Source organism: Rhinatrema bivittatum, chromosome 17 (assembly GCF_901001135.1).
Source record: "Rhinatrema bivittatum chromosome 17, aRhiBiv1.1, whole genome shotgun sequence".
Lineage (NCBI taxonomy): Eukaryota > Metazoa > Chordata > Amphibia > Gymnophiona > Rhinatrematidae > Rhinatrema > Rhinatrema bivittatum.
In genome coordinates this window covers 12,635,727-12,658,057 of record NC_042631.1, presented here as the reverse complement: position 1 = coordinate 12,658,057, position 22,331 = coordinate 12,635,727, and the positions used below count along the sequence as shown (strand labels likewise).

General features: G+C 42.4%; 1 protein-coding gene and 1 long non-coding RNA gene across 2 annotated transcripts in view; one reads left to right on the top strand and one right to left on the bottom strand.

Moving 5' to 3' along the window:
• The window catches only part of ANO3 (anoctamin 3), a 206,927-nt gene extending 202,403 nt beyond the window's left edge, over nucleotides 1–4,524 (bottom strand). The window contains exon 1 of the mRNA XM_029582392.1: nucleotides 4,153–4,524. Within this exon, the coding sequence (XP_029438252.1) occupies nucleotides 4,153–4,306 (154 nt within the window). The 5' untranslated portion in view covers nucleotides 4,307–4,524. The remainder of the gene's footprint in view (nucleotides 1–4,152) is intronic.
• LOC115079183 overlaps nucleotides 1–22,331 on the top strand; it is a 267,455-nt gene that overhangs the window by 40,934 nt on the left and 204,190 nt on the right. The gene's annotated exons all lie outside the window — the stretch shown is intronic.

The following is a 22,331-nucleotide window of genomic DNA, read 5'->3' as shown; positions in this document are numbered from 1 at the left end:
AGCTAGAAGTCCAAAGGGGCAAGAAGGAATAGCCCTCTTCCAAAAGATATTCAGGTGAATTTTCAGAAATTTACATGCATGGAAATTAGCCTATGCAGACGTAAAGAAGCCTCTGCTCGCGAATTCAGTATTTTATAAAAGTAGAAAATACATGTGCATATTCACTTTTGCACGCACATATATGCACATGAGAAAGGGGCAGACTAGGGCTGTGCTGGAACGGGGCCAATACTTGAGCATATAAGTTGCTATTGCAAGAGCACATGGGAACATTTTCCAGCTTGTGTCTTTTTACACCTGCTAATTATCTTGCATAAGTGATATTAAGCTAATTTATTGTGTATGATTGACCGGGTGGAAGATTTGGGTGAACCCGAGGGAGTTCAGGCCAAAAAACCAGGAAGGTCTCGATGACTTGGAGAAAAACTGGGTGAACTGATGGAGTTATTAGTAAAACTGCTAATTTCCTTCATGCGCTCACATTTTAAAATCGGCCGATTTATGTGCGTAAATCCCAAAATACGCAAATAAGTCCTACTTTACTTTTGCACGTAAAATATATGCACACATTTTTAAAAAAGGTAGGAAACCTATGCACGTTCACTGCATTCATATACATTGTTTCAATGCATTGCATATATTTGTGCATAAGCCTACATACGCACGTATGTAGAGGGGTAAAGATACGCACATTTTATAAGAACTTAAGTTTTGCCATCAAGGGTCCATCAAGCCCCAGTATCCTATCTCCAACAGTGGCCAATTCAGGTCACAAGTATCTGGCAGGATCACAAAAGGTCAATAGATTCCATGCAGCTTATGCCAGGGACAAGTCCCTGGCATAAGCTGCATAATAATGGTTTATGGACATTAGAAACTTGTCTAAACCACCCACCTACACTAACAGCTTTTACCACATCCTCCTTGCAACAAATTCCAGAATTTAATTATGCATTGGATTTAGTTTTCTGTGCCATCTGATAATGGATATAGAGATGTACTGCTCTGGATCCCATTGCAACCAAAGGAGAGCACGAGCACCTCTGCTGCTGTGTCTCCTAAGTAATAAGAGAAAATAAGAAAAGCTGCTATCATTGTCACAGGGCAAAATGTGTGATTTCAGACTTGCTAGTTCTGATTTGGAGTCCATTGGTAATGCAAGTATACGTGAAACGTCAAGATAAGAGAGAAGATAAGTTACCGGGAAGCCTATGTGAGAGAGAGAGGACTGTGGGGAACAACAGTGCATGAAAATAGAACCAAAAATAAGACTTGTGAAAAGAATAATTAGGAAAGTTTGTTGAGTATAAATTTGCATCAGCTCTGTACCCCATTATCACTGGCATGAACCACAGCTGTACCTTCTAAGAAGGTAAATATTGTTCTCAAACACACTTAGGAGAAAGAGGAGGAGGCATAGTTTTGTCATTAGAACAGCGCCTTGGGAGTTTGTCTTCATGGGCTCTGCTGAACTTCTAGATTTACTATTGACCGTGATATTCAAGTCTTGCTTTACCTTCCCATGACAGTCCATTGAACTGGCATTTGGAAAGATTAATGTTTTGGTTTTTTTTTTTTTTTCATGCCTTCTTGAAGCTGTCATGTTCAGCTGCTACACAAAGCAATCTAGCCATTCGACCCCCAGGATGGCTGCATCTGGGCTCTTCTCTTGCTGTGACTGTAAAATATTTTGATGTGCTATTTTGAATTTTCTCAAAATATTTCTAAAATAATATTAGCATTTAGCTGTCTTGGTAACAGGAACACCTGTATCTAAAATATATATATGCCTGTGCTAAGGTCCTGATTGATGACATTTTACAACTGTGCAGGTCTAGAGTCCATGTGTAACTTGTATGCACAGACTTTTAGCCAGCATTTTGAAAGCAAACTTATGTGCATGAATTTGTTTTGAAAAACGCTCAGGTAATTGGCCCGGTACGCACACATCCTTTTTGGAGAATGTAACTTATGCAGCCTCTCTTCATTTCATGTACAAGTTTGTGCACATCCGGGTGGCATGCACTTTCACATACATTGCCTATTGTGTGACAGCTATTATTTACATGCATAAAACATGGGTTTCTGCAAGTAGAAAATTAATAAGCAAGAGGGAAGGCTTTAATGCTACAATACATTGAAATGCTTTGGACCCATTGTCAAGGGTCAGAAAGTCGATTTTCCCCCCACATGCATGCACCTTCTCAGCAGGCAACTGAAGGGTCAGGAGTGTCCCTCAGTCTTTGACATGTGTGCACACACAACATCTATATTTAAATGAAGCTCCATGCAAAGTGTCCCTATGGTGCATTACTGGCAGTTTGGTAGATTGCATTACCAGAGCGGATGCCATTTTCCACCACCAGCTGGCTAGCAAAGTTAGCCGGATAAACTTAGTTTATTTAGTGGCACGGCTGCACTGCTGAATATACCCAGCTGTATTGAAGTTAGCCGGATAAGCTTATCCAGCTAGAGTTACAACTGGCTATGTCAGTTGGATAATTGGTGTTTATCTCTCTAACTTAGCCAGATAACTGATTCCACCCCAGAACACCCCTCCCCCCTATCTTATCTGGCTATTTTTTTTTTTCAGGATGAAAAATTAGCCAGCTAAGTCCAAGTTGGTTTGACCAGCAGGATTTTAATTCCTGTATTTAGGCGGACAAACTGCTTTCAGTATTGTCCTCATTGTGATCCTACTGAAGACCACCACAAAGAATGTTTGTACATCATCTTCTTATTGCCTTCAGATTCGGATCAACAGCAGTAAGTGAGCAAGCTGGAGGCCTGCTTAGCTTTTTCAGATCGATTTGAAATGGAGACGTAGTACCAACACCCATTTTAAAAAATAATTCAGCCCTGTAAATTTTTATGTACATTCAACCTCCAGAATATTCCGTAAATCTAGTACCTACTTCTGTAACAAGCACTGAGTAACAGCAACAGCTTTGGCATGTGCTCGGTTCTAAAGAAAAAGGTTCTCAGCCAGAGTGGTGAGAAGCCAAGCTGTTGACTCTCACACGAGTGAAACCAGATTTTAATTGTACCGAACCCTCCAAGCATGTGGTAACATTTTTGCCTGAATATAGGTTCCTAAGTCACACGTGAGGACATTGCACTTGGCTATTGGTCACCACTTAAAAACATAACAATTGTTAAATATTCTGATTAAACTCTAAACCGAATATGTCTGGTCAGTGAGGCATGGGGCAGCCTTTCTGCAACACAGCTGCATTTATTATCAGTTTGACAGTACTTCGTCTGCCCTTATTTACTGATTCACAGGTTTTGGTTAAGTGTAAATTGAATCTTTCTGCCAGGATGTTCTTTTGTTCACTTCAGGAAAGCATGCAGCAACTTGGGCATGCTCACATCCGCTCAGCCAGGTGATTATTTCTGGATATCCTCATCATTGTACAAAAGATGCAAAATGTGAACACTTGGGTGCTGATGCAGCCTAGTGCAGAGGTTTATGCACGTTTTGGATGCGCTAGACTGGTACCCAATGCAATAAGGAGATTAGCGCATCCAAACACCTGCATAGCCAATAGCACTCATCACATGTAAATTTCATGTAGATGAGGCTATTAGCTATTACCCCCCATGCAGAAAATCACTGGGCGTCCAACATGAACATTTTAATGAGGCAAATTTAACTCCAGATCCAGAACCGGTGTTAATTCAATCTGCAAGTCAAGGGCTCATGATAAATTAAAAATGACTGTTCTCTGTGGTTCCTCCTACCTGGTATCATTACAACAGTACCACTGATGTTTAAAAGTAAAGGTAAAATGTAATGGCTAGATGTAAAAAAAAAAACCCCAAAAAAACAATCGGCAGGTATTAAACAATGCATGACATTCATGGATTGTGATGCAGCTTCATTTTTTTTTTTTTTAACTTTGACTTAGGCAGGGTTTTTTTGTGTTTTTTTTTTTTCATTGCTTGCTTCTGAGTTTGCTACCACTACTAGTGCAATCCCACTTTTCTGCCAGCAGCGTGGCAGAGCCCGTGGCAAATGCTGTCGATGTTTTAGCAACTTCCCTCCCGCTGACTGGCGAGCCTGGTAAACTGAGCTCCCACCCATTCGGCATCGCAGCTGTAAAGGAATCCAGAAAAACTCGGCAGGAATGGGAGAAGGGTAAAACCTACCAGACAGCAAAGGGTGAGAGGAGCGGAGCTCAGGGCTGCAGCATCCCGCAGGCTGCTCATCGCTGCTGGCTGTTGAGAGAAGGTCAGAGTCTGAAGCAGGCTGGCAGCTGATCGCTCCTGCTGAAAGGTCTTCCAGTTCAACGCTCTTTGACATTGTGAAAACAAAAAAAAATAAACCCTCCACAAACAACTGAAAATCCCAACTGTTGAGACTGAAAAAAATGCCCGTTTAAAGTTAGAAAAAGAAAACAAAAAGCCACAAAACTAGCAAATTATATTATTGCTGCAAACTTTGTGGAATTGCCAAAAGGAAATTATATGGAGATTTTGCTCAGCTAAACGTGTTTCAGGATGTGGTTTTCTTTAAATCAAAGCTATAAGATTCCCCCCCCCCCCCCTTTTCAAAAGCTTAAAAGTTTGCCCGTCCCAAGTGATGGAGCTGATCCCCAGGCTAGGATGCACGATGCTCTTAGGAAGCTCTCCTGCACTTGGGCTGACTTTCTGTGGATCTAGGACAGAGATAAAGCGTGCGAGAGGAGACATCGGTCTGTCTGTCTGTCTGTCTGCAGAAGCCTGCTGATGAGAAGTTTTCTTGGTGCAGACCTCCTTTTTTTTTTTTTTTTTTTGTATACAGTACAATGAACAGGCTGGGTGTGGCCAAACGCGGTGCCCCTGTGCGTGTGAGTGCGCTTTGCTCAGCAGCCAGGGCGCCTGCCAGCAGCTGTCCCTGAAGTCAGCAGAGCCCAGAAACCTTAGCAGGGACTGCAGCGGCTGCCTGGCTCGCGCTGCTGAAGCAGGAAGCACGGCCCCAGCTCCTGCAACTGTTCCAATGGCTCTGGCAATGCATCAGTTATGGTACTGTCACTTTTTTTGGGGAGGGGGGAGAGAGGCTCGGTCTCAACAGCAGAGAAGAGGACACCTTTCAGCAGCACTTTGCATTGCCTTAGTTTCTAATTATCTGTTATAGTTCCTGAGGATCAGTGGCACTCGATATTCATTTTTTAGTTGGGTTTTTTTTTTGGGGCGGGGGAGGACGCTGCACTCTTTTACAGTAACTTTTATGTTTTAATCTTAAGCCCCTAATTTTACTGCCAAGAGAGCCACCTGCTGAAGAAATAAGGGAATTGCAAGAATACCATTCCTGCTACTCAGCCTTTGAATATTGATCTAACAAAAATGTTGTACAAATGTTTTCTTCTAGCTGCTTTCCATCTTACCTTGCTTTTTTTCCCCCTGATATGAGTTATGATAAATATTACGGACACATGAAAGAAACATGGTAAAGTGAAGCGGAGCTGGGCTCCTCTGTCCTGTATTTCAGCACTGGGCAGGCTCTGGGAGCCCAGACCAAGACTTAAAATAATTTCTCACTGACAGGTGGAAAGTTAAATGACAGCAGACAAAAATCAAAATGGCCCTTTCACTCTGCACAGTTGAAATTCAACTAGTTTGGGTAAATAAATTCCCATATACAAACCAACACAAATTCCTCCTATCCACCCCCCCCCCCCCACCACTCAACCCCTTAGAGTCTGTCCCAAGCATGTCCATCACTGTGGCCGACTTTGAGCATGCTTGGGACAGACATGGAGACGGCCAGAGATAGGAAAAGGGGTAAAAGACCCAGGGGAAAGGGGGAGCTGATGGTGTGCCAGGAATGGGAATTAATGTGCGCATTTACCCAAATGCTGTCTTTACTGTTACTTCATTCTTCATCTGGCAGTGAGGAGCCTATTTAGAAGGAAAAGATATACATTGCAGTGTGCACCTAATGCAGCCTTCTGATTGCTTCCTAATACCTCTGCAAGGCTTCCGAGGATGTGCATTCCTTCACTGCCCTGAGAGCTTTCCTCAGCATGGCAAATTAATATCCCTAATTAGCAACAGGGGAAGCACTGACTAATGTCTCCTTTCTACTCTGAAAACTTTAAAATGGCAGTCCCTGGAAAACAAGCTAATTTATGTAACCCTTACCTGGGGTGTTTCATCCCAAGGGCACACAATCATATTTATAACCTTCGGGACTGCTCCGGTTAGCTGACTCCTTCCCAGCTCGACTCTTGATCCCGGGGGCGGGAGATTCTTTCTATGGGGGAGACTCTCGTCTATGGCCCAGACAGTAAGAGAGAACTTTAGTGTGTCCCTTGTGTGTGGTGATAGCCGTGGCATCCCCAGGAGGGAGATGCTTCAGAAGAACAGGCAGGACCAGGTGCTGGGTGTTAAATAATAATTTACTGATAAGTTTAAGGCAAAATTAAAGTCCATCTTTAAATACTTGTTCAGCTACAGTTGATGTCTTTACAATTAGAGTATTTCACTGTGGGCAACTGTCCTTTTATCTCAGCAAACTGGTTGAGCTTCCCATGGTGTATCCACTCTATTGCAGATCTTAGTACCATCCGCAAAAAAGACTAACTTTACCGTCTATTCCTTCTGCAATGTCGCTCACAAAGATATTGAACAGGACTGGTCCCAACACCGATCCTTTTGTGCACTCTGCTTCAGAGTAGGTTCCATTTACCATCACATGCTGTCTTCTGTCCATCAACCAGTTTCAATTTTACGTCTGGGAAAATAAATAAGCATGGGAGTAACTTGCTGATGTGGATGTTACTCCCCTTAACCAATAAGCCTGATACTTTTGATGCGACTCCAACATTGCTCTCTGCTTCAACGGCAAGAGGTAACGGGGAATTGGACTCGGACAGCAACCAACAAGGACCCTGATTTGACAGTTTGGGAAACTAAGTATGGGGGTAACTTGTACGGCGCGGCAGATGCCACCCCCTAATCCTAGCTTTATGGGAGAGATCTGTATGGCACGGCTGATGCTAACATAAGCTTCCTGGGCAGACTGATTGGACTGTTTGGTCCTTTTCTGCCATCATTTCTATGTTTCTATGTAGGCCTTCTCCCACTGGAGTAAGGTGAACTGCCTGGCAGTGCAGAATCTCCTCCTATGAGAGCCCCAGAGCTGGATGGCAACACTGACACCTCCATTGCCATCCAGCAATATTCTCTCAAAGTCTTAGGGACCCTCACCATTAAGCTGACAGTCGGCATAACCACTGCATAGAGCTGTTCAGCCTGCTCTGCCGTAATTGTGATGCTCCAATCCCTCCTGACGGAGAAATGGTAATTTGTAGAAGGCTGCGATCAGCCTGATGACCCAGAACTCGCTGATAGATGATCCACAGATGGTGCTCTGCCCCTACCTACCCATATTTATTTATTTTATAACTTTTTTTTTATACCGAAGTTCAGGTAACAGAATTACTTATCACTCCGGTTTACATTATAACAAGTAGAAAACAATGACAACATGTGTCTTACAATGAACAAGGGAGTGAACAACTTGGATAACATAACATAACTAGGAACAGTAGCAGTATGCACTATTAGAGCGAGACTAGCGCATGGGGAGGGAGGTTTGCTAATGGGGGGGGAGGGGGAAGGAAGGTTGTTCGTGGAGGAGGGGGAGGAGGGAGAAATTTCTTATTGATGAGTAAAAACATGAGCATAGGTTCTGGACGTCAACAGTATGAAAACAGTCTATGGGAGCTGTGGAAGACTAAGCAAGTTAAGGGAATGCTTGACCCTTAACTTACTTGGCCCTCTGTCAGTGCTGATAAAACAGGAGGTTTTATCAGCACTGACAGTAAAGAGATAGGTGTTTCTCTTTACTCCAGTTGACTATGCCTTTTAAATTTCTGGTGGATCTTTACCCTCTTGAATGAAACTTGTAAAGTTTTAAGGACCAAAAGTGGGCCACACGGTGACTTCTGTTGACAGCTATGGTGGAGCAGCAACGTTATGCAAAACCAAGCTAGCAGACACTGAGCAGCAGCAGCAGCTCGCTGCAAACGATCCAGCAGAACAGTGAACACCATGCCAACTCGCTTTAAACACCCTCAACTCCGCCAACTGTCCCCCTTAAAATAGCAGAACAGGGATGCGGCCACTGCTGAGTCAGCAGCCCTTGTTTAAAGGCAAGGTGACCCCCCCTAAGCAATGCAGATACTGAAACTACAGCCATTACCCATATGGGGGAATGATGTGGCAGTGGGGTTGATGGCCACGGTTTTTCCAGTGGGGTGGGTTTAAGCAACCCCTGACTTCGCCTAATCACAGATGCAATCATGGCAGTTTCTAATTTTAATTTAATTTTTTTTTTTTTTAAGTCCAGGGCCTCTATCTGATCAGTTCAGGAGAACTGTCAGACATCACCACTTGCCTCAGCTCTGGAGGTTCTTAGACTTAGGTCTCTGCCATGACCTCGGGGTTGTCTCCATATGCAATGGCCTGGTCACGCCCAGCAATGATTTTTTTGCTGCGCCTGTCGCTGCGGGATTGCCTGGTGCAGGAGGTGATGGTGAAGCTGCCTTCTCTTTCCCTGTACTGCCGTTGCTCTCATCTGATCCGATCAGGGAGGTGTGACCCCCCCCCCCCCACTGGGGAATCTTGTTTTCTAGTGAAACGCACTGGTAGCAGAAGGACTTCCTTGCCAGTTGACAGTGATCCTGGGTCCCACGCCGACATCTTGGAAAAGCGGACCTTTGGAATAGTAGCAGTGGGAGGGGGGGGCGGGAAACCTGCTCAGCCCTCTGGCGTGCCCGACAGTCTCCACATTCGACGGCAAGGATTGCGACCGTCCCAGCAAACATCATACGGAGGCCTGTCCATTACTGCACTGGCCACGCCACTTCCATAAAGCCAAGATGTGCCCTGGACCACAAATGGGTACCACTGTCCTCGCAGGGTCTGCATGGCATAAGATTCTTCCCGCGTTGTACCCGGGCTGCTCTCACTGGAGCTAGCTGGCTTTGCTGTAGATTTATAAGCCATCGTACTGACAAATGTCGTCAAGCGTATGAATTTGGTAAGTCCTGAAAAGTCTTTTAATAAATAATTTCTGATGAGGTAGTATGGTTAGATCACTCGTGTTGGCTATTCCTTTGGATCCAGGAGTCGTGGCCTGTAGCTAGCACTCCCTTAGCGTTCATGCCCATGCATACTTTCCCTCATGCTGAGGATGACATCCCTTGCGTGCCGTCGCTTTTATAGCACTCTATTAACTGTACGTCGAATACGTAGGCTTGACATCAGACGCATACGTCGCATAGGCTTTCTTCGTTTGGTGTGCTTCCTTTCCCGCAAATGCCCAAGTGTGAGAGTGACCGCCATTTTGTTGTAAATGTCGCCGTTATTTGCCATCACTTCTAGTATATTGTATGTATGCCGCAACTTCACATTTCTCGCCCGGAACCCAAAATCACATTCTTTCACTGTCCTTGAAGCCCCTCGTTCTTTGGGTGCCAAATTTATGGTACATTCCTTGCGCAAGCCGTCTTGACTCCCTCACAGCTTCCTGCGAGGGGCAGTGCCAAAATTCTGACAGAATAACATGGCAAACGGTGGACTTGCCAGAGTGCTTCCTCCTTTCTATTTAATGCACTTATTTTCCGCATTGTGGAAAAAAGAACAGTGCGGATTACAGTATACATGCACATTAGTTTTAAATGTACCTACACACAGACAATTCAGCATCGACAATAATAAAAATATATTAAAAAACTATAAAAACAGGCCTAAAATAAATATAAATCAGAGGAAAAAAGGAGCTAACAATTATTTAACAATACCACTATATTGTATTATATTGCTGGATTGGGGGCCATATAGAAGGCAAAGAGACTAATCCATTTTTTCAAGCTTGTTTACAAAAGTGGAGGTTTTCACAAAAGCTTTGAAAAATAACACAACATTAACTCTTGGGGGTTAATGATAGAGGGGTCCGGTGTCTGCTGCTCCTATTGGCCAGTCGTGATTTACTGGCTTGCTGAAACCCCTTTCAGCTACATTAAAGGTGAATTTTAAAAGCCCGCCATCCACCAAAATTAGAAGATGCGTGAATATGTCGGGCCGGCGCGTGACGAGTGAATTTTAAAAGCTGCCCAGATACGCCACTGGGCACCCAAATGAAACGTTTTCCAGAAAGGGGGCATGGGCATTCCGTTATAGCCTAAAATTTGCACATAAATACTTATGCACACCGGCACGCGCCAGGATCCCTTGCCATGTAACTTTAATTCTGCTATGGCTGACGTGTAAGTTTTATAAAACGAAATCTAAGCAGATCGGCAGGATTTTAAAGGTCAGGACTAACAGGGGGAAGGAAGGCTATTAAAGTAGCGATGTCTGGAAGTCCTATCCCTTAACTGGGCAAACTGGGAGCAGACTGGTAAAACTGGCAGTGGTGTCGGTGTGCATGTCTACTAAAATACCCCCACTTACATGGCGAAAGTGATATTTCTGCGCACAGGCACGCGCCTGCTTAAAACTGCACGCACGTGCATGCGGCTACGCTATTTTTATATCATGCATGCACGTACGTGCATACGTTAGAAAATGGTCATGTCCCTAGGCACGGGCTGACAAACACGTGCGCCTGTGCGCCGCTATCAAAATTACCATCTTAGGATAGTGCAAAAGGTCATATACACTAACATATAGTGACATCCTTGTGTTTAAAGATGGTGGCATTGTTAAATAATTGTTAGTTCCTTGTCTCCTCTGATTTATATCTGATAATCTGAGCATTTTTTTTTCCTTTGCAGGCCTAAAGTTAAAAGCATTCTCACATCATGATATCAAGTAGGATAAGCTTTCTGAAATCCTTTTGCAACCTGAGGTCAGCATCTAATGCATTCCAGAATATTGGACCGATTTGTGAAAATGCTGTGCTTCTCATTTCTTGACTTTGGTGCTCCTTTACCCCAGGCACGGCAGGGGTGGGATGGGGGTGGGGGTGTGGGGCATGTCAGAAGGATGTTCTGCAGTAATGGACTGGCAGAATAGTGACTACCACACCGTCCCTGGAGCCTGCAGTTTCGCTTTATAGTGCAAATGTACTTAGAGGGACATTTTTTCAGATGTCACCTTACCTGGGGAAATACCGATTTACCTGTAGGAACATTTCTCAGGCCATTCCTTGCTCAAAGTTTCCACGGAGATCGACGATGTGTGCGCTGTTGGCCGGGTGGAAGGAAGGAGGACCCAAGACGTGGAAACAGCCGGCGCACTTTACTTTTCCAGTAATACTCAGCCGCAGGTGCACTTTTACCCGGGCGCTTCCCCTCTCAGAACGGGTGCAGTGTCCTGCAGGTAAAAACGCCCCCCACCCCCCAGACTTCGTAATGATGCAGATGCTTCGTACAGTTGCCCCCACTATGCCTAATTGAATTCGCGATGGGCGGTAGTGGTTGGGTTGCCCCTGTTTTACATTTGGGTTTCCAATGCAAACTCGATCGGTGCGAACGGGCGGGTCACTTGCTCAGCTGACAAACACATTTTTATTGCACATCGCTACTTGGCTACATTGGGGTGATTTTTCATTATTCCTTTGAGTGCGGAGTCTTCTGATTTGGGTAATGTCCTCTGCGGTTTCTTCCGCTAGCTCCCTCTAGAACTTTCTGTCGCTGTTTTGTATGGCCTCACTCAGGAAGCGGAGGGGACAGAGAATGTACCCTCTTACCAAGATTCGACAAATCTTTTCTCCAACACTGCCGGTGGTGCAGACCTTTAGTATTGCAAAGCCATAATCCTCCAGTAATGGAGATCCCTGCCTGGACCAGGCCTGCTGTGCCTGTTAAAATGCATTACTGCATCACCTAAGATATCACGGGCTGTTTTAAAATGGCAGTGGAAATTTAAACATAAAAGAAAGAAATTATTTTACAGATCAGATCATCCTAAACTATTCCAAGTAATGTATTTAAAAGCCTGTGGGGATGGGAGGAAAAGGGGAGTGGTGAGGTGAATGAGATAAATTGCATAAAGAGAATTAAAATACTGTATAGTCCCTCCGCATGCAGGTAATGAATGTAATTAGTCAAATTTCCATTGTGTTTTGTACAATTGATAAAACTAAATATATTACCTCACACTGCACCTAGGGAAACTGTTGCTTAGCTACCAGATCTTTTCATTTCTGATAGTGCCTGAATTTTTATGTTTTCCACTTTATTGTGAAACTCTACTCCTTCTACCAGGAAATGTGTAAGTGCCAAGCCATTCCTGTAGTGCTCTTCCTGCTGGGGGCCCGGGTGACGCGCTGTGCCTGATAAAGTCCCCCAGGAGGGAACCCTCAGGAAATTAAAGCCATGCGATAGGAGGCAGTGTCCTGCTGTGGACTGGTAACTAAAGAGGGCATGAGGGAAAAATCCAGCTGCATTTATTTTTTTTTACCCATGGGCATTGCAACCATTTTCAAAGCAAAAAGGATGGGGCTCCTTTTCCCCATGAATCTTGCCACAGGTATAAAGTACATGCAGTCACTGACATCTGCTCTTTTCTGCAGGGGGATTGTATGCTAGTTTTGTAGCATGGGAGCCTGAAGGATATCTCTCAGTTCCTCTCAATAGATAATAATATTGACCTACGAGTTGCATGTGTAGTGATAGGCACCAGTCTCTCTTTCCAAGCTTAAATCAAACCCGTTGCAAGGTCTGGTTTCTACAAGTTACGCTTAGTGCCCGACGTGAAGCCACTACTTTCCCCTATCGATCTTCGCTCTGACTAGGCACTTACGCTGCCACTATCAGACTACTGTAACTTTCTGTATGTTGGGCTGCCAAAATCGGCCCTGCGGGGCTCTTCAGATAATTCAAAATGCCACAGCATGATTGATTTCTGGTTGTTCAATAAGAGAACATATCACTCCTGCTTTAAAAGACTTTTATACAGCTTACCAATGATGTCCAGAATTCAATACAAAGTTCTGATGCTCGTCCATAAACTACTGGCCTTGGTCTCTTTTTTTTCTCTTGGCCAAATGCCCTCCTCCACCTTTTATAAGCCATCCCGTGCTTTGAGATCTGCACAAAAGGGGCCTGCTAGATGACCCATCAATTCGCCAGGCAAGGTTTGTAGATACGTGTGAGCGAATCTTCTCTATGGCTACTTCAGAGGTTTGGAACTCTATTCCATGAGAACTGCAACTGATGCATCGCACAGACACATTTAAGGTGATGTTGAAAACAGCTCTCTAGGCTAGCAGATGAATAGTTCTGAGCTGCTGTCTGCATCCTTTTAGTTTACTGTAATTTTTGTGGTCATTTTTTATTTTTAGAATTATATGGATGTTTTATTGTTCACTGCCTAGGTATTGGCAGTATAGAATTTACAAATAAACAAATAATAAATAAATAACAAGATTTGAAAATAATTTCATTTGGATACTCAGTGGAGCATGGCTGCTTATACGCTCCACTGAATATAGTTGGATAAAGTCCAACTTATCCAGATAAAAGATATTTGGAGAGCTTTGACTGCTCTCCGGCATGACCAGACTTATCCAGATAATGCTGAATATTGGTGTTATCCGGTTAAGTTATTCTAATAGACTAGGCCTGTCCTGAAATGTCTGCAAGATGCCTCTGACTTATCCATTTAAAAATTTACCCTGATTAATAATCAGCAGTCAGCATGCTAGGAAAATCAGATACTGCGGTTTCTTTGCTAAGTCCTGAAATGAGACAGACAAACCATTTGAATATGGATTTGCAAATGTCATATCTGATGTCACTGGCTTAAAAGTTGCTCTTCCTTAGTTAACTCCCACCTATTTCAAATCTTCAGTCATAACCTTGCTTTCTTATGTAAGGCCTCCTATTTGGTTTTTGCTATGCATTCTGTCTGTCTTCATTAGATTTCACGTTTCATTTAGTGACTTTCCATTGTGTGTACAGTACGGTATACATCTGGTATGCACTATACAAATCAGGATAATAATAATAATGATAGAAAATAAATAGAAGGGCACACTAAAACATAAATTTAAAAACTGCAAAATAAAAATTATAAAAATACCATCCAGATATTTACTGAATATTAAAACATATACATCAAATATAAATACATAATATGTTATAACCCAATACGATCATGTTTCAGTGTATTGCTTTACTCAGGGGGTACATATAGCCCATAAAAAGTGCTGATCCATTGTGAATGTGCCTTAAACTTTTTATGAACTGTTTGAAGTTTTAATATTCAATACATATCCTCAGGTATTTTTAATTTAGGTTTTAGAGTGACCTATTTGTTTTATTTCCATATGTACTATTCTGTTCTTATGCTTGATAATGATAATAATTTACCTTTCCAATTTCCAGAAGTTATTATTGGGACGTTACATCTCTAACTGTTTTGTTTAACAACTTATGATTGATCTATCCTCTATGAAATTGTCTAATCTATTTTTTATCCTGTTTACATCAATGGCTTCCTCCATGTTCTACAGCAATAAGTTCTAAAAAAGTAATTCTACATTGTCTACATTTTGCAGTGAAATTTCAAAGGAGTTACTTGTGTAAAAGTACCAATTTTCAAAAGCCCATTTGACAGGCTGATACAGTACAGTGTGCTCCAGTGGAGTGCACGGTTAACCGGCATTTGGACGCGGGTTTTCGACGTGCTAACTTTACCCCTTATTCAGTAAGGGGTAATAGCGCGTCAAAAACACTCGTCCAACCCCCCTCCCCGAGACTAATAGTCATTCCCGCGCAATACAGTAAATAAAATGTGCAGCCAAGCCGCACATTTTACTTTAAGAAATTAACGCCTACCCAAAGGTAGGCGTTAATTTCTGCCAGCGCCAGGGAAGTGCACAGAAAAGCAGTAAAAACTGCTTTTCTGTGCACCCTCCAACTTAATATCCTGGCGATATTAAGTCGGAGGTCCCAAAAGTTAAAAATTAAAAAAAAAAAAAAAATTAAAATGGGCCCGCGGCTTACGGGTTGAAAACCGGTTGCTCAATTTTGCCAGCGTCCGGTTTCCGAACCCGTGGCTGTCAGTGTGTTTGAGAACCGACGCTGGCAAAATTAAGCGTCGGCTGTCAAACTTGTTGACAGCCGCCGCTCCTGTCCAAAAAGAGGCCCTCGGGACGCGCTAGTGTCCCGAGCGCCTCTTTTTACCGCGGGCCCTAATTTAAATAAATTAACTTACTGAATCGCGCACAGGAGAGTGGCCTGCGTGCGCGCTGGGAGAGTGGGCGCTCGCGCGCTGGGAGAGTGGGCGCTCGCCCACTCTCCTGCGATTTTTACTGTATCGGCCCATATGTGCATTAAACCTTTTGAAAATTACCTCTGTGGTTTGTACTACATGAGTTAGTAAAGTGGCACAATAATGCAAATCTTGTTTTCCTTGGGTCAGAGTTTTTCCAACTTGTCCACTTCATAGCCAATCAGGTTTTTAGGATATATGCAGTGATTATAGGGATGTGCATTCATTAGTTTCTGGACGTCCATTCATTTCATTTCTTTCATGCGTATATAACAAACTGATGAATGTACACACAAAACAAATGGTATATGCATCCATTAGGGGCACACATCATTCCTTGTGCGCACATTCATTCATTTGTTAAATATGCGATAGGCATGCAAAGGAATGAAACGAATGGTAGTACGAATGCACACGGCATGGGATAAATTTGCATATATTGAAGACTTAGTATATACAAATTTACCTCATTCATGTTCACTGTGGTTATCCTCAAAACCTGATTGGCCGTGTGGGCCACCAGGACAGGTTAGGGAAGCTCTTCTCAAAGCTGTCAAACTCAAACCAGCAATGTCTGAGAGTCACTAGAATGAGCGCCTGAGCAGCTTTTAGACTAGTCAGTCTGAAATGGGTCTTAGTCAGGCTCTCAGCTGACCATAAATATATTGCTGGCCCATAGCTGCAACTGGTCCTTTCATTTCACCTTTTTATTCCATAGGGTGTGATACGGTCAGAAGAATAACCAGAAAAGTAATGTAACCATGCAATAATTAAATACTGTATTTTGCAGTACCCAGGTTTTCTTCTTATATTTTTTCCCTCACAGTATTCCTAAAAGTTGATATCATTTCCTTTCAACACAAGGACAGGCTTATAATTAAAATACATTGCCTGTGAAGTATTTTACATGTAAAATTATCCCTAATTCTACCTATTTGAATATCATAAAAACTCTGGCTAAGGTTAAGAAGAAAAGCAACTCCCCCAGACTGCAATTATTTTACAATTCTTTAAAACAAACGAGGATCTTTTTTTTTTTTTTTTGTTTCCTTTTTTACCTTTTTTACCTACAGATGTTTTTTCTTTTTACTGAAAATTGGGAACAAGCAACGTAAGCCTAATACAAAAGGATTCTTGTCTGAAAGGCTTTCATTAGCTTTCTGTTGGTTTGAAGATTATTCATAAAAGAGAGAAACCAGAAAATTTAGAATTCATTTCATGAGAAGAATAAACTACTTCGGCTGCGACTGAGGACTTCATCGTAGCACAGATGCGGCTCCTTTTAACAAAAGTCGATGATGACAAAAAAAGGGACAGAAGGCTTACTCTGCATCTTCCTCTGAAGATCATTCATGCCCCTGAAACACAATACTACTACTTCAATAAAAAGTAATGACAAAGAGCATGCAGTAGAGAGATAATTAAATAAAATAACCCAGCTTTCTGATGTGCAGTCAAAACTGTTCCCAAGCAAAAATGCAAAAGTAACGAACAAAGAGAATCTTCTGGAAGACAAACAGAGAAAGTAACTTATGAAATCTATGTCGAAAAATGGAATTTATTTTAAAAGGACTAAATTAATACCGTTATTTATTTCTATTGTGTCAGTGTGCAAGTACATTCAGAATTATAGATTCGCCTTTCTAAGGATGTACCCATTTTTTCAGCATTAGGCACTATTTTTTGTGTTTTGTTTGGCAGTATTGCATTAGTTTGGCATACAAAAATAAAACGTTATAGTAAGGTTTGAGTAAGGATAAGAGATGATTGAAAGGGAGGCCCTACTACCACAAGCAGGGAAGCCAAAAGCAACAAGAAAAGTGACAGAAGGAAAACAAAAAATAAAGAAATATAAAACATATAAAAATGCAACAACCGAAAATGCAGATAAAGGAAAGTTAATAGTATATAAAATAAAACATTAATGATACCATAAAGAGAAAGTGAAACAGTCAGCTAAATACATATATATCAGAGAAATCTGCAAACATATAAATCAATCAGTTCAAAATTAAAACTGAAGTCCTGACATTGCCATATTTCACCATAAAATGCTGTAAATAGATGTTGTTTAGCTAAACTGACAATCGGTGTGTAAATGTTTTATTTAGGCTTGGTGCTACTCACATGGCTACACAGACTATTATCCATAGAGCACATGCTTTCAATTGCGGAAAAAAGACTGGTGGGGGACAGGTCAAGGGTGGGAAATTATACGCAAAAGAAATGGCATGCACAGATTGCGTAATTAAACCTCTGTATCTAATTTTTGGCATGTTCTTTGTGACTGATTCAAAGAACCAAGCTAATTTGCATATTATAGTTACTCTTAAAAATAAACTTGTTGGGGGGATTCACAAGGACCAGATCTAGGACCCACTTGTCTGTGATATTGTCTGCTTTGAGTTGATAATGGATAGCCCTTATTCATCTGAATGATCTTGAGAGGTTTGCGAGTGGCATAGAAGGACAGAAACCATTCCAGAGTTCAAGTTTTATTGCTAAAACAGTCAACAATTTTGGGGGAAAAAAGAAGCGCTTACGTCCGGATCCGGAATGGAGGACCTATGTCAAGAGAACGTCTGTTAAATCTAAGCCCCAATGTAGCAGAGCACCTTGGATGTGAGGTAACAGGATAGGAGTGAATGTCGGAGGCAGATGGAAGAGCGCTCTATTGCCCTGGTGGTAGCAGCATCTGGAAGGTTAACATGTGAGCGGGACTGATGGCTGCCAAAAGGCAGTGGGAAGGGTTGTAGTCAAGGACTCTTTTGGTAGCATGCCACGTCTTTGTGCCTGGGAACTCTGGCATTAAAGTCCTCAGATGGAACCAGTACAGAGTAGACAGATTTCTGGGTTGATGGACACAGTCAGCAAGCATTTAGTTACAACTCTGACTGGGCTCTGGTTATCTTGATTTGTGTATTGACTGTCGGGGCCACTTCTCCTGACTTGGCCCTTGGTGATGTGAAGGGGCACAGTTCTTTACCATAAGGAATTTTCGAGCAGTGGGGACGTTTCGAGGAAGTTCATGTGAGCAGTGAGTGACAGGAGGGTCCTTCCCCCAAGGGCAGATGGACTGCGGGAGATCTCGGGGTGCTTATGAAGCTGAAGGCATTTTTTTCCTTGGAGTTTGTATCTTGCTGGGAGTCGAGCAGGGCAGAGAGAAACTGCGGCGTGTCCTATGGGTTCTGCTGCTTTGCTCCGTAGAAGAGCGAGGATTCTCTTCTGCAAGAGTCCATTCAAGAGCTAGTGAATCGGAACCAGAATCGGTTCGGATTTCATTTCCGATTCACATCTCTACTAAAGACCACCAGAAGGCAGTGGGAAGGCTTTCCCTGGGCCAGCCAGCTAGTTTGCGAGTACGACGAGCAATTTCAGGAAAAACTATTTTCCCTAGTGCTAAGCGTCGAAAAGTTTTCGGGAAGAAGTGCACGGGTCTCCTGTGAGCTGGAGAGACTAAAGTAGCACAAGATTTATGTCTGCACAAGTGACTGAGATTTATTTATTTATTTATTTGATAACTTTTAATATACCGACACTCGTAGGGCACATCCTGCCGGGTTACAATCAACTCAAGGAAGTAGAAAGTTACAATGAACAGAACTGTGAGCTGTTTCTGATTTTTCTTTTTTCCCTGCCTTGTGCATTTGTTCCTATTTTTTTTTTGTATTCGCTGGCTTTCTTTCTGTTGAGCAGCACAAGTTTTGGAGTAGGCTGCTTTTATGGGTGCAGACTGTGTGAACTCAATCCACAGAACCCCATTGTGTTCCCCACTCCGCACCGAGTGGGTCCAGTGTGGCTTCCCTCTCCGAAGTGTGTGTGTGGGGGGGTTACCGTGACTTATCGGGCAGAAATCTGAAACAGACCTAAATAAAATTGCCACAAATATTTTCTGCACAGATTCAAGGTCTGTGAAAGTAATTCTTTGGCCTGACCCGAGACGGGAACCAGCAGAGCAAGAGATGGCCTGAAGCTTCCCCTCTCCCTCCCGCCGCAGCTCACTTTATGGAAAGAATTTCTATTTTTTTTTTATTTTTCATGTATAGAATCATGTAGCCGCTATTGAGTTATTTTTAACTCCTTTCAGGGCTTCCATCCCCTCCCTCATTGCCTTTCTTTATCCCACATCCAGAACACAATGCCACTGCGTTCCTATCTCAGGTTTGGGCACACAGTGTCTATGCCTCATGCGGCTGCTGTTCGTTCCTCCACGGTAATTGCTTGGCTCTGACCTGCCTTGCACCTTACTGTAAAGACGTTTGACCGAAAGGAGATGTATTTCTGCCACTTAGTGGTAGAACTCAATAACCGCAGGTCCAGGAGCTTCTGGAAAAATGTGGCAGCTATATCAGGATTCCCTCTAAATAGTCACTGTCGACATCTGGAACCCAAGCATCCCGTAACTGCCGAATAAAAATGATCGTTTTCCAAAACATTACTGCCTTGACACTTTTCTTCCAAGTTAAACTCTATTTCTTTCTTTATTTCTTTGGGGTTTTGTTTTTTTTTAAATCCCAAAAGCTTCAGTTTTCAGCTTGTTCGGTCCATTAAAACTGGATCATTTTCTCGGTTTGCTCCATGTAATACAGAAGCCGGCTGTGGTAGCCTAATAATAATAATTTGCAATCAGGATGCAGCCTTCAGAAACTGTCTCCACTGTATACAAAACAGATGGCTTTCCAGTCCTTTGCAGCATCATTAACAGAAAGCGAAGCACCACAGTTTTAGGGACCGTTACAGAAAGCAGCCACTGATGGGAACCAGATACTCCCCGAGGGCATGATTTGTACATGCACAATTTTTTTTTTTTTAATTCAAAATAACTCCAAGTCACAATGAAAACATCTTGGGGCCGATTTATCAAAAACTTTCTTCTTCTTGTGCTTCCAGGAGAGAATTTTAGTTAAAGCACGCTGCCATCTTTAAGCTTCATTTCATGAGTTGCACCCACAGAGTACAGAAACAAGACAATTTTTAAAGGTTTCTAGTTGGCTGACTAAGGAGTGAGCTGTCTGGACCTCCCTGGGTGACGCATTGCCCTGTTCAGAGGGACCTAAATCTCACAACCCCTGTTTCACCAAACATGCCCAGGGCATAACTTTCCCATACCTAACGCCATCCTCACAGGTGGCAGGGGCAAACTGAGAGGATAACTTTTTTGTAACTGCTCAGGTATTAGCACATTTTCACAGGGATACTACCCAGATAGATTCCTTTCATTGGCAGGGAAGAAAGCTTTCAAACCTACTTGTTACTGCATGTCTGTGCGCCAGTGGCCGCGTGGAGATTTATCCTAGTATTTTATAAACTGCATACAGGGAGCTGCACAGCTCATGAGATACCAAGTACTCATGCTCTTGAAAGTATGCCCATAGGCTTCACAATGCGTGTATATTTCCATTGCAATAAAGGAGCTTACTTTGCCCACCTGTTTTATAGACTTACATTTTAGGTGCGTAAAAAAAAAAAATAAAAAAAAATAGAACATGTATACTTAAAACCAGGTATTTTATAACATACGTGTGTTTCTTTTTTTTTCTTGCACAAATATTTAAAACTAACCAGCTCTCCAGTAGCTCTGCCAGTTCCCTTGGTCCATCTGCAGTTCACCTAGACCCTCTAGCACTTCATTCTGAACCCCTACCAGTTCATCTAGACCTCCCTTCCAAAAATTGCAGACAAGCTTCTAATTCTACGGCGACTGAAACCATTGCTTGAGCTGAATGATTTTCGTACAGTTTTACAATCATTACTATTTGGATTATTGTAACTCCCTACTATTAGGATTACCTGCTTCTGCTATCCGACCTTCACAGGTACTTCAGAATGTAGCAGCATGAATTTTGACTGGGAAAAAAAAAATCAAACATATTACACCAACTTTAATTCGTTTGCACTGGTTACCAATTGAATACAGAGTTAAATTTAAATCTCTCTGTATTTTACATAAATTGATTTAAGGACACCAAGTAGATTGGCTAAACGCAGCTATTAAATTACACGTTCCTCAGAGAAATCTGCATTCCGCTACAAACGTGCCTTCAGTCCAATCAGCTCGTCTAAATCAAGCATTGGCAGGTCCGAGTTTATGGAACATGCTTCTGGTAGAAATCAGAATGGAGGTGAATTTTAAACAGTTTAAAAAAGGATTAAAAACATGGCTTTTTAAGGAGGCATATTCCAATCACTCTGTTTTATGCTTTTCTTTACTGTTTTTACTGTTTTATGTATTAATGTTCCGATTTTATTGTTTAAGGTTTTAGGTATTTTAGAGTTTATTCAGTGGCTTATCTCAGGAGAAAGGAGGAGTGAACAGGAGTTTTTGATGCATTTTAGGATTATTTTATGAAATGCTGTATTGGTTGTAATTTTTAAGTTCTATATGTATTTTATTTGATTGTTTTATTGCTTATAATATATTTATTGCTGTGAACAGTTGCCTTGGAACCCGAGTGACGGTATATAAGACCCAATAAATAAATAAATACATTGCACTAATTAATTGGCAGATTTAAAATTGCGCAGGTAAGTTAGATAATGTATACATGAATGCCTCTTCTAAAACAGTAACTTCCACATGTACCGCTTGACTCCACTCTATAACATCCCCTAGTCCACCCCTTTCTTGTACTGCCAAAAGTGCGTGTGAGAAACCAAAAATACACCTGTACTTTCAGTGTTTATAAAACAAATAGCATGCATGCAAATGCAGGCTACTCACACACGTATATTCTAATTTTCCACGTAACCCCTTTGAAAATGTACTTATTAAGATGCAAACGCAGGCAGCAAAGTGAAATGTGCTCCCTATGTTCATGACTATGGAAAGGAAGTGCTGCAGCCCGGCAGGAACTGTGGCACTTGGCTGTACACACACAGACCGTGAGATCCAACTTCTCCCTTGACCCTCTAAGCAATCCTGGAATGCAACAGAGCCCGGCCTGCTGCTATGGAGGGAAGCATTTGTGAAACCCTATTAGGGATCTGAAGGCAAGCAATCAAACCTATTTTTACTGCCCAGGTAAGGAGACGTTCTTCTGTTTAAAACGCCATGCCTAAGATTGCAGAATTGACGTTGGACTCCTGTGAGGGAGATGCCTCAGGGTCATCCTTCC